Below are 12,716 nucleotides of genomic sequence, written 5' to 3'. Positions count from 1 at the left end.
ATAGAGTAGGTATCTAATTTGTATGATTTGAATTTTTCCTCTAAGAGGTAAAATAGCTTCAGCATCATTCCGCATATTTCCAAAACTGCATAGAAAAAGGTTAGCAAAATTTAATTTTTAGTTAAGAAGAACCATTCAAACTCAAAATGTAACATTTACCTGGGTTGTGCAATAATATTTTTTCCATGAAATCAACCAGAATAAATAATACATAAATATTAATCATTTGGTTATTACACGTTTTATAAAAAACTTTATACTTTTATATATCAAGAATAAATCTTCAGCGAGTTAATTATATAAATTTTATTCTCTTAACTATTTTTGAATTCAAATTTTAGCTGTACATGAATCGTTCATAGAACATATTCTGAACAAAGCACGCTAACCAATCACGTTCATGACCACGATCTTTCCCGTTCCACTTAGTACTGATCGTTATAATCGTAAATCCAAGTGATATGGATTACGAGGCGTTATGAGCCTTGAGATAAATATAAAGGAATGGCAAAACAGAAAAATGAAGCGAAAGTTTCAAGAGGTTATTTTATAAGTTATTGAACTTTTTAGTGAAGTGCTTAGATATTTACATTAGAGTAAGATCAAAATATCAAAAGTACTCATAATATCCCATACCGCATACCTCAAATGAGATATATTCTTATGGTTGCAATCGGCGTTGCTTGAGTTTTGAAAATTCCGCGAATTCTTTTAACTCTCACTTTGACCTACCTCTCGAAAAGGATCGTCGTGAACATTAGTTATGACGTCATGAGACGTTCTCGCTGAGACCATAACGATCGTAGCCGCTTTGTGGAACACATAAAAAAGTATTTCAGGAACCGTGAATGCTTAGTACAATACATCATCAGACTACATTCGAAGTGTGTCCAAATTATTAGCTATTATTATTCTGCATTCAAGAAACAGAAATGGATTTTTGTTAGACAAGGAAGGTTCCTTATTACATAAAAAATACTAAAAGAAGAAGAGTTTAGTTTAATGATGTAGAAGAGGTTATTAATTATAATTATATTTTCCGATATGTTTTCAAAAAAGATATTACGATGTTGTTCGGTTCTTTCTAAATCAAAGCAATGTCAATTTAACGCCAATTTTCCTAAATATATGAGACTTTCTGCAACCAGGTGTAACAAAGAGGAAGAGAAAAACCCCACAGCATTAACGTTAAAAGATTCTTTTGAAAATATACAAAATAAAAACAAAAATTCGTATCTGGAAATGGTAAAAATTTTCATAAATAGGGATCATATTTATCGAAGAGGACACGTCGAGTTTATTTATTCAGCTCTAAAGAATATGGAGGAATTTGGGGTTAATAGAGATTTAGAGGTGTATAAATCACTTATCGATATTCTTCCCAAAGGTTAATATGTTTAAAGCTTGTAAATTTTATTGTTAAGGTTGATGAAGCTACCTAACTTGATTTTTCTTTCAGGAAAATTTATTCCCCAGAACATAATTCAAGCTGAATTCATGCATTATCCAAAACAACAACAATGTATTATAGATTTATTAGAACAAATGGAAGATAATGGTGTGATGCCAGATATGGAAATGGAAGATATGTTACTCAATATATTTGGAAGAAGAGGTTATCCGCTTAGAAAATATTGGAGAATGATGTACTGGATGCCCAAGTTTAAAAACTTATCTCCTTGGCCTGTTCCCGATCCTCTACCTAAAGACACATTTGATTTAGCAAAATATGCTATCGAAAGGATTAGTAGTGTTGATGTGAATTCTGTTGTGAGTGTTTATCAGACTTCAGAAATCCCCGATTCAATTGATGATACATGGATTGTTAGTGCACAGAGTAAAACTCAAAGGCGGTTACTGAATGAGCATCAATTAGATAAACCAATTTTTGTAGAAGGTTAGTCAAAACTAATTTTTACTTGTTGAATTTAATTTTATTACACAAGGAATTAAGTTATCTGATATAAAAAAATCATATCAACCTCATGTTTCTATCATATTCTAATAGAATGTAAGGTTTTATATAAATTTCTTATTTCTTAGACCTTTGTATATTTTTAGTCATTTAATCATCTTGATTTAAGATGTCTTTTAGCTTTACTTGTTATTGTTTCAATTATTGCTATTATTGCATTTAGAGTTTTTTTGCACTCCTATATCAGAATAAAATTGTGTTCCTTTATCTGTCCTGCTTATATACATAGTTTTGGTATATAACTGTATATGTATACTATAAATCTGTACATTTCTCATTGATGGTCGGAGACAGACTTTCGTGGATCTACCCCTTTCAACTATTCAGTACAGATTTAGTTAATTGATTAGAGGTCTCTAGATGCCAATATTTCATTTGGGGGTCTCGTGTTCACTTTCTGTTTAATTGATTGCAGTTATATAGCTAACCCATCCATGCCTTCAAAATGAATATAATTATAATCATATTTCTCCTTTGGGTCTAAACTTTGTTACATTAAAATGTATAGATAGTGTGTTATTTTCCAAAAAAAATGTAATATGAAACTGAATAAATCCAATATAAAAAATCATTTAGACAAACATTTTCTTAATTGCAACATGTAGCTCAAGACTTTCATTTTAATTAGAAATTTTTTATTTTGGTAAAGGTACAGGGGAAAATTAATCATTTACACTATTTTAGGTTCTTTTAAAGTTTGGATAAAAGGTAATCCAATAAACTACTTCATCTTAAGAGGAGAAGCAAAACCTATAATAGAACAAGATAAAAATCCTGATGACGTGAGTGATTTGAACGTGTCTTTATTCACATTGAAGCCTCCAGTTGCAAAACATGTTAAAGTGATACCTTCTGTTCATGAACAAGATGATGGAGTGATATTTTCAGTATGTGCGACCGGTACCTCCAGTAAGGACTCATTATTATCTTGGATTAGACATTTAGAAAAAGATGGTTATCCCAACTTAGGAAAAGTGCCTGTTGTGTTTAAATTAAGATCAGCTAGTAAAGAAGTTACAAATTTAGAAATAGATGAACAAAATAAAGTGGAAACAAAGAAATTAGAAGAAACGTGAGGTAAAGAACATTGAAAATGGAGCATTGTTGAAGTAAAATGTTTTTGCAACTGGTAATATGAATTGTAAAATGTTTTTGTTATTTCTTATGTAATGAAATATATAATTTAAATAAACATATTGAAATGTGAGCTTACCTTGAATTGACTTATGTTTTGTGCAGATACTATTTAGTTTTTTTTTTTAAATCGAGTTGAACAATAAGGAAAACTTGACTACAAGTAGCACAAGAAGGAGGGGAAAAATATAGCAAAGAATCAGAAATAGTAGAGAAAATGGATAAAATAAAAATGAAAACTAAAATTTCAATAATCTTATTCTCCAACGGGCATAAAAGAGATGTAGAAGAAAACTTATTTCTTGGAGAATGCATTTCAGTTTTTCTGTACAATTTGTCTTGTGTTATTTCTAATTGTGATTTTAAGAATTCCATTTGTTATAATAATTGGAAGACATCCAAACTGTTGTTTAATGTGAAAAATACTGAACATACCTGCCATTAGTTTAGTTCTGATGGAAGTTACAAGTAAATAAAACAATAATATAACAAAAGTGTTATTTATTCAACTACTCCTACACATATATCACATTACATTTTACACAAACTTAAATACTAAATAAATACATGGATAAGTAGATATTACAACATATTTGTATAAAAATATTATTATATAATAAAAAATAGAACTTTTTCGAGAAATACTGTAGCTAAATTAAATGGCACAGATATAAATACAGTATTTTCAATTAGAAGGCACAGAAAAAAATACTTGTGAGTGTATTGATACCTTTGAGGATTTAGTTTAGATTTAAGTCTAACACCCTCTCCTATGATAGTGAAGTACAAATTGTCATAAAACTGACAATATTTTTTGTGGAATAAATAAAAATGACAAAATAAGCGCATCAAATGAAATAAGAAGCAGAACATGTTAAATAAATATTGAATTAAATATGTTACATACATGTTAAATTTTACAGGAACTTTAGATCTTTTTAATGAATTCATATAATAAATTATTTTGCCCTAGACCTTAATTCAGGGATGATTTTATAAGAATACGGATTATAATCTATAAATTCGATTCTTCTCTTATTGCAAACAAGACAATGGGAGAAAAAATTATTTCCAAGTGAAGGTAAATGATGAAATGTGTCCACTTATATTTACTGTTAATACAGAATTCAAGAAGCTGGTAATTTTATTTAGGTGGTTTTTCTTGGCGATTTCTTGATTTTAGCTAAGATTTGACAAACAATAAATAGATAAACTATTGTCACAGTTTGTTCGATTGAGAAATAGTCAATTAGCAGAAAAGAAGGACACCTAAAATTATTCTTAACAATTTTAAAAAAAATATTTACAATTTTTATTTATGAAAAAGTTATAAAATAAAAATATATGCATTGATTAATTATTTGACACGTAAAAAATAAATTACTTTGTATACAAATAATCACAGACTATTTACAAAAGGCAAATAAAGGAGATTTTTTTGAAAAAATCTTCAAATTTATATTTTCATCTCTCCTTTAATGTACATGCGGCAGGAAAACAAAATGTCTACAGAATTATCGTTATTCTTTAAACAATGTACCCATTCTTAGAGATCATTAATATTTACGAGGTGCAACTAAAAATTTGTCAATGTAGTCTTCTGAATAACGATAACTCTTAGCCCCTTAACTATTTTTCTACAATCACTTGGTAAACAAACGTTTTTGGTACAATTTACAAAATCATTGATTACTATTCAATAATGTCTTTTTATACTGATAACTTTTCCTTAATATCTTTTAATAAATACTGGAATAATATACATTACGGGATGAACAGTAATGTACTACGTGTAGTGTGAATATTTGAATACCACAAATAAAATGAAGTAATTTTTCAACCACCAAATTAAAATTCATATTAATAACCGAACTAAAGTGATTGTAGAAAAAAAATTGTGAGTATCAAAAACAAAAAGTAACGTCATCGCTTTTGGCTTAGTAAATATTACAATTAAGCCATAATAATGTATCATTTGTTGACCTATTCGAAATACAATCAGATTTATATAATTGTTTCACTTCCCGTTCTCATATGATGCACCCTGGGTTTTCTATGAGGATGCGTTCTTGTAGAATGCTTAGAAGTGGTACTTAAGCTAGTAGATACCGTTTGTGTAGGCATGTAACGCATCATTTGTTGTGGCATTGTTTGTACTTTCAATGGCGGCTGTTTTCTTGGACCAAGTCGTCGTAAGACGGATTTCCAAGCCAACACACTTTTCATAGACCTACATAAAAAATTCAACTATCAAAAATGTGACTTTCAAGAAGCTATTAAAACAATGAGCTTCCATGTGTTAACTTGAAAATGACATGCGCAGTAGAAAATTGACGAAATGTATAACAGAATCTTTTTAGTTTCCTGGCACATAGGAATCAAATGGAGAGATCAGAAAAAGGGAATTCATTGGTCTGGAACAAAGAATGTCGAAAAAAATACTCTCGCAATGCCTTCCCTTACTTCGAAAAGTAACTGTGAAGTTTATACTTTATTACAGATTTCTACCATTTCAGAAAGCACTGGAAGGTCTAGCAGGAACTGATAAATGCAGATTCTGTGGGGGGTGGGGTAAAACTTAGAACACTGCCCGCTCAAGAAGCACTGGAAGGTCTAGCAGAAACTGATCAATACAGATTCTGTGGGGGGAAGAAACTTAGAACACTGAAAACTGATAATTCCAAATTCTGTTTATTTAGTTTTAGAATGTGTGGCTGATGCAAGCATTTAGACAAAGTGCTTTGGATAAGAAATTTCTAGGAGCTAAGATCTATCCTCTTGGTAAAAAGTATAGTTTACTAGAACTCTGGAACTGGAGGCGAACTGAATCAGCTCTGATAGGGGTGTAAAATAAGCTTCAAGTTAACCTCTAATTATCTACCTTTTTGGTATTAAATAGAACTTCAATATACTTCATAGATGATATGTACTTTGAACCAAGTAAATGGGAACGATGGCAATCTGGCTGCAAGACAAACTCTTTTTTTAGCATATTTTAAGAAATGCTTAAAGAACTAGAATTTGGATTTTCTTTGACTGCCTAGTATACAACTCTGATTTGTTTTCAACATTCGATCTGAGAAGAGTGGCTGTTTCCAGGATTAGAGTTTTTATTTTGGTTTTTCGAGAATTTAAGGACTTATTGTTACATCACAAACTTTTTGGTAAAAGTAAAATAGACCCTGACTTAAGTGCGTGAATTTAGAACGTTGGGTCTTTATTTGATCAATAAATAACTTTTTGAGGAAAAATTATTTATTAGGAATGTCCGTTCTCCAAACTTTTGAATGAAGGCGCCAGAATAGGTTCCAGCCTAATGTGTTCTATAAAAATGTGGCTCATTTCCAGATCGTCAAGTTTAAATTTAGTATATGAAATGCATAATACTCTTTTAAAAATGTTTATATGACAAGATTTCGTATTTTATCTTCGACTATAATTGAGGATGTGTATGTATATACTTACCAAATCCAGAAAACGCTACTGACTCCGATGAAAAAGTTCATGAAGTATTTAAGTAAAAATGCCCACAATGCCGGTTTTCTCTCGCCGGCGAACCATCTTTCCCTATTATTATATTCATAACAGATATTGACCATGACGCAAAATGTAGGAATAGCATACAATGTGCAAATCGCGCCCAAAAAATCACTTTCTTTCCTAGGAGCTGCGTTTGTAAGAGGTGCAGAAGCCAATGATTGCGGTTTTCTCATAACGTATATACATCCTAAGAGAAGTAAGATGGTCCCAATAATGAAATAAAAGAGATACGGAATCAAAACTAAAGTCAAGAGGGTTGTTGAGTTTCTGTTGCCGATATAGCAGGTACCTGGAAAATAATGGATTATTTTCAGTATGAATTGCTGTGGAACATTCTCTCACAACAACAAATTTTGAAAATAAATAAGTTAATAAGTAAATTTTTTTCTTGCAGTTCATTTGATCTGGAATTTTGTGATGAGGGGGACATGTTCCAATAAAAATCTAATTATAAGACATTAAATCTGAATTTTTTATTTTCTAAAATCAGATTTTACTTAAAACGACCCCATTAGTCCAGAATTTGTCTCGAAATTAAAGAGAGGACAGCAAAAGTTTAATGATATTTCTGCAAGACGTCAAATTTATCCACAAGCACTTTTAATGGGCCACACAACCCCAAATTATGCAATATTCGGACGTGATGAAACAATTTTGCTCAATTTTTAAAAAATTACAGCGCATATAACGGGAGAGAAATTTTTTTGACGGAACGAGATTTCAATCCACTTTCTTGTCGGTAAAAGAAAATAAACATTTTTCTTTTATCCCACAAAATATATAACAATTTCCAAAGCGGGAAGAATCATTTTTATCCCGCTATCACTTTTACCCCACATTTTACTTGTTTTTTGAAAATCAATTAATTTCACTTATCAGTAAAAAGTTAGTTGGCGTACTCAGGACACAGTGTGTCCAAAAACCGTTCCATACGATCATTTTTTAAATAATTTTTGTAAGAAAAAATTGACATTTCGACTATTCGCAGTTTTTCATCATAATATGATTTAACACTGACAATTTGCGAGTTCATATTAATCAACAGATCACCTACATCATTAATATCAAAATTTAAATCTGTTTTAACAAGAAAAATTATTCTTTTTTCAATTTTTACATCTCAAAAATATGTAGCAGCCATCTTACGAACGTGATCCACTTTCAAAACACTACTTTTCGTGTATTAGATTCCGTTTCAAGACTTTTTGAATCTTTATAATTGAATTTATAATTTTTTGATATTCAAAAATTCTTGGAAATGAATCTAATACACGAAAAAGAGAATTTTTAAAAACTTTTATAAATGATAATTCATAGCTTTTTCGTTCTTATGAATGTTATTTGATTGAGGACGGTCCTGTGTGTCTGCACTCGAGTTTTCTCCATCTAGATGTACATGAAATGGAAACTGCATCTTTTGTTTTCAAGTCACTAGTCGTGAATAATGTCACGCGGTTAAGACAAAGCATATTGAATGCAATCTGATGCACGTATAGGCAGCTGTTTTGCATATTGGTTTGAATATCGCTTGTTTGCGATCGTAAATTGACAGAAAAGTTGGCAAACAACCCTCGAAGCGTTTCAACGTATCACGCTTCAATTACAAGCAAAAGAATGAGTTTTTTTAGCTATTAACGATACATTATTCTACAAAGAAAATGTCTAATTAGATTAATATTAGCACAGGCAAATCTCGGACAAGTTGGAAATTTTTTTCTGTGTTGTTTTCATACTTCAGCATTTTCGGGATCCATCTTGCACAAACCTTGGCATATTCTAACCGACTCACAAAATGTTGTGGATACAGGACTTGCTGACATCAGATATCATCTCGCTGACGTCCCGAACCGTCACCCTTCGATCTTTCAGCATTGCTTTTTCCACTAGAGGAAGGTTTTTTGCACATAAAAAACTAACCACAGCGTAATTCGTACCTGGCATGAGAATCAAATGGTGTAGCTCCATCTTTCACGATTTCCATGAAGGTTGTAGACTGGGATAAAAAGAGCCAAGCTACGTAGCGTCCTTAGCTTCTCGGGAACCTTATATTTTATAGACAATCCTTGTATAAAAACAAAGATGGTACCAAAGATCAACATCACACAACTTTGACGTTTAAAAGGGCCGAATGTAATCGAATACCTTGTTGTCGGACTTAACGTGTGAAACTGAATATGAAAAGTAGTATTTAGAATGAATTGAGACTCTAATTACTACATTTAAATGTTTAACAGAATTATCACAATATTTTCTCTTTATAGTATACGAACTTAATTAATTTTAATAAACGACGACTTATTTCGAGCAGATGACCGTATCCGAAGCGATTATATCGTAACAAGCAGTTCTTGCATATATCACAATTATTTAGCATGCAAAGCAAAATAATTTTCATTATCGGATAATTGATAATTATCCTTATTGACGGTCGAGTTAAGGACCGGACTAGGTATTTAGAATATACGCTTATATCACGAGTTCTAGTGGAAATTAGTTGAATCGAATTCTAAATTAATCTCAACCCCCAAATGATATTGTTGGGTAAAATTTAACATTTTATCATCAATATTTCAAGTGAGTTGATGCGTTAGACACGCATTTCCCCAGATTTTATAGAAAATACCCGCCGTGGAATAAACGAATGCTTTGTCTAAAGTCTTTGTGTGGCTTGCAACCTAATTTGGTCGATTTTAGAATAAAATATATTGGAAACTTAGCAGGATTCTGACGAAAGCTCTTTTCATCATACCACCTAAAGCTTCAAGTTTGTCCTTGTACCTTTTAACTACCACTGGGTTATCATTTTGCAACCTTAGAAAGTGTTCACTCATGTTTGATAAACATGAAAGCAACAGTTAAAATTAATGTTCAAAAAATTTAGGCACAAAACAGTCACAAATGTCCTAAATTTTTTAAATTGCTTGAAAGTCGACTTGAAAACTGAGTAAAATACAAATCTAAAAAGTATCTATGGAGTCTTTTTAACTCCATGAAGTAAAAAAGCAATTAAAAATAGCTCTCCCTAGCGAAAAAAACAAGAAAAGTTACCACGAGTACATACGAAAAACTCATTTCTTTACCCCACGCAACCAGTTTGACGTAGATTAGCTGTTTTCTTAGATTGCCTCATGCGATCCAACAGAACCAGTTCTGTGGTATACGTTAATTTCACTCCGTGCTTAACCTTATCGAACGCAACTTAATCCTAACCTTAAAAACCTTTTTTCTGTCTTTTTTAGTCCAATTTCTTTATAGTATCAAAAGGCGATAGAAAGAAAACGTGAATGACATAGGGAAACTTCACAAATTATACATAACACAAGACGCAGAACAGTGACATATGACACAGAGCTCGTGACAAATGACACATAGACTTCACAGATGACATATGAAGTAATTTATAAGAATAGAGGCTGAAATATGAACCCGTGCTACATATTTATTTTTTGTTGAAACCAAATCGAAGCTTTCTCTATTTATCAATCAGTCTGCGGTACACACAAACATATATAATGACGTTCCTTAAGATTGGAAATCGATTATCGATTACTACCAAAAAAGACTGTCCTCAATTATGAGCCTATTATCTTTTTTCGACTTAACAACCGTAATACAAATACTGGATTTTTTTTATATCGTAAACGGTTATTATGTATTCGAAAGAATAGTTTTTTTTTAGTTGTACAAACAAACAAGGGGTATACATATAATTAGTACCTGTAAAGTAGATTCTCATCTACATAAGTGGAAGTGAATATAAAATATAGGATGAAACCGGTTTCATAAAAAAATTAATAATATACCGCTAAGATCTCAGGATTTGAAAAATGTATATCTACAGATCGATTTTAAGAACGAAGAATTTATTATGGAAGGAAATAATAAGTAAGAGACATGGAAACGTGAATTTGTAATGTAGGCTTATATTATAAAAATTTGGTTCGCGTCACTGAAGGACTACGAGATCACATATTTACAATGTTGCCAGACTTTAAAAAAAGTGTTATATTTTTGTTAATAAATACAGTTCAAGTAGCAAAAAAAACTTGGAGTAAAACTTTTAACTAGTGATTGTTTTACAGGAGAAAGATTCGAAATAATTAAAACTAAAATCACGAATAGAGAGAAACGGTTAAGGATTCCAATAAGTAAACAAAATTTTGAGTCTTATGGAAAAAAGAAGAGACGTGGACTAGAGAATAAGAGCCAATAAATATATTGAAATATAAAGAATGAATAGATGGTTTTGACATAATAATATTCATAAGAACAGTATTCCAACACTTCTCAGAACGCCTCATTTTATTCAGGGACGATTTTTTTCTCGATTTTTCCTTTTGTGGTTGTTTCTATGGGGTTTTTTGATCTCTTGGTTTAAGTGAGCAGTTCAGAAGACCTTCAGAATTAAAAAAGAACGTTTATCGAAGTCACCTACATGATTCGATCTTCAAAACTATGTAAAACAAAACTTTGGAACGTGCCTACAGAATCAAATAAAATGTTATGTCACCACATCCCGTATCAATTCACATATTTTTCTTAAGATGCTTTATCGTGTTTTCATACGTACATTTTTCAAACAAAAACGAAGATTTAATCAGAACTGATTAGTATAAATAAAAAACACGATCGAGTAATCAAAAAAGCGTCGGTATTAAAATTGCGAGACACGCCAAATAAAACTATTATCAACTCAGTTAAATTATTAGAAAAACCATTTAGAGTATTTTCAAACACGCGTCAAAATGGCGCATTTAAAATTCCACGCGATATTCACCTGTTTAATGACTTTATCTTCCAAACGAGACAGGTCCGTCAAACCATCTTAAGTTTTTCATGCTTGTTATATGAACCGGTTTGAAGAATCGAGTTCCGTCATAATTGGTTTTTATTGTGTTTGTTCAGATGACTAGTGCGATTCTATAGAGCAGTAAATTATTATAAATATGCCGTAGGTTTTAACAAATTAACAATTTTTATACACTGCCGACCAAAAAGACGATAACAATGCTTTAACGTAAAGTTTTGAATCGAGCTGAAATAAGAAACTCACAAGGATGTTTAGTAAAAAAACATTTATAAAAATAAGCTTCTGTTTCATTGTTGATTTCATCATTCGATTCAATTTTTGGTTTAGAGGAGTTTTCAGGTTTCAAAACAACCAATAGTCGTTGGAGGACAGATATGAAGAAAGTGATCCAATTTGATCGCCATTTTTCTCAACTTGTGCATTATCTTTGGCGTTTAAGGTCGTCTGATAAATAACACATAAGCTGTAATTTTGGCTAGTCCAATCCACGTTTTATTCATGGTCACCATAATACTTCTCCAGCCATGCATTTGTCTCATCTATCTATGATGATGTAGTAAATTTGGAGTGTGTAAATTGGTTAAATTGTCGATTAGGGCGTCAAAAACAAATGAAAATAAGTGAAAAAGTAGACAAATACGTTAATAATGACAACTTCACATGCAATTTATTCGAGAATTTATGTCAATTAAATCTTATTATCTAACCGGATCCGCTTTAATCTCAAGATTTAGTTCTATGCGACGAGAAATATTTTGGGATTCGGTATTTAGCTTACCTGTTAAATCGTCAGAGTCCACGTCTCTTCTAACTAAAGCTGAAACCGTTTGGGCAGCCGGTAAAGTCCATGCACAAACATGGAGAACGGAATTTAAGCTTCTCATTTTATCAGGAGACCAGGAAAGTCCAACTCGGGCTACCCACCAACCGCAGAGGCATACCCACCTGAAAAAAATATAATAAACTAGAGATTCCAACACATATTTTACTTTAGATTTATGTTAAAAGTAGAATATGCATATGAATCAAGAAACGTTTTTCCCGCTTGGAATTATGCAAAAAACAGAATAAAATTGTTTGTCGTACATCGTACATTCATTTTTACCTAATAAACTAGCTTATTTCACATGTGTACTAAACATAACAAAACATACATGTATCGAAATGCTTCTTTTTCTTGTATGGTCTCGAACGATAGAGGGAATACAATATGAATCTGGCTGGGTGCCGAAAAGCAAAAGGCCAAATTTAAGAAGA

The 12,716-nt window shown here is 31.3% G+C and overlaps 2 protein-coding genes across 2 annotated transcripts in view; one reads left to right on the top strand and one right to left on the bottom strand.

The window, feature by feature from the left end:
• The first annotated feature begins 870 nt into the window (after nucleotides 1–870).
• On the top strand, nucleotides 871–3,187 carry LOC130892269 (evolutionarily conserved signaling intermediate in Toll pathway, mitochondrial). Its single transcript, XM_057797550.1, has 3 exons — nucleotides 871–1,387; nucleotides 1,460–1,897; nucleotides 2,660–3,187. Exons 1-3 carry the CDS (start codon nucleotides 1,045–1,047, stop codon nucleotides 3,049–3,051), a joined length of 1,173 nt encoding a protein of 390 aa, XP_057653533.1. The 5' UTR covers nucleotides 871–1,044; the 3' UTR covers nucleotides 3,052–3,187.
• A 408-nt stretch (nucleotides 3,188–3,595) lies between these two features.
• The window catches only part of LOC130892268 (frizzled-4-like), a 36,247-nt gene continuing 27,126 nt past the window's right edge, over nucleotides 3,596–12,716 (bottom strand). The window contains exons 3-5 of the mRNA XM_057797549.1: nucleotides 12,238–12,404; nucleotides 6,575–6,938; nucleotides 3,596–5,339 (exon numbers count right to left, since the gene is read on the bottom strand). Coding sequence (XP_057653532.1) covers nucleotides 5,114–5,339; nucleotides 6,575–6,938; nucleotides 12,238–12,404 — 757 coding nt within the window. The 3' untranslated portion in view covers nucleotides 3,596–5,113. The remainder of the gene's footprint in view (nucleotides 5,340–6,574; nucleotides 6,939–12,237; nucleotides 12,405–12,716) is intronic.

This window comes from Diorhabda carinulata, chromosome 4, assembly GCF_026250575.1.
Source record: "Diorhabda carinulata isolate Delta chromosome 4, icDioCari1.1, whole genome shotgun sequence".
NCBI lineage: Eukaryota > Metazoa > Arthropoda > Insecta > Coleoptera > Chrysomelidae > Diorhabda > Diorhabda carinulata.
This window is presented reverse-complemented; position numbering and strand designations above follow the sequence as displayed.

What these genes read in the sequence shown, in the direction of transcription:
- LOC130892269 (XM_057797550.1), top strand. Translation starts at nt 1,045, where the DNA reads ATGTTTTCAAAAAAGATATTACGATGTTGTTCGGTTCTTTCTAAATCA. An exon ending in TATCGATATTCTTCCCAAAG is followed by an intron (nt 1,388 to 1,459) that starts GTTAATATGTTT and finishes TTTTTCTTTCAG; the next exon opens with GAAAATTTATTCCCCAGAAC. An exon ending in TAAACCAATTTTTGTAGAAG is followed by an intron (nt 1,898 to 2,659) that starts GTTAGTCAAAAC and finishes ACACTATTTTAG; the next exon opens with GTTCTTTTAAAGTTTGGATA.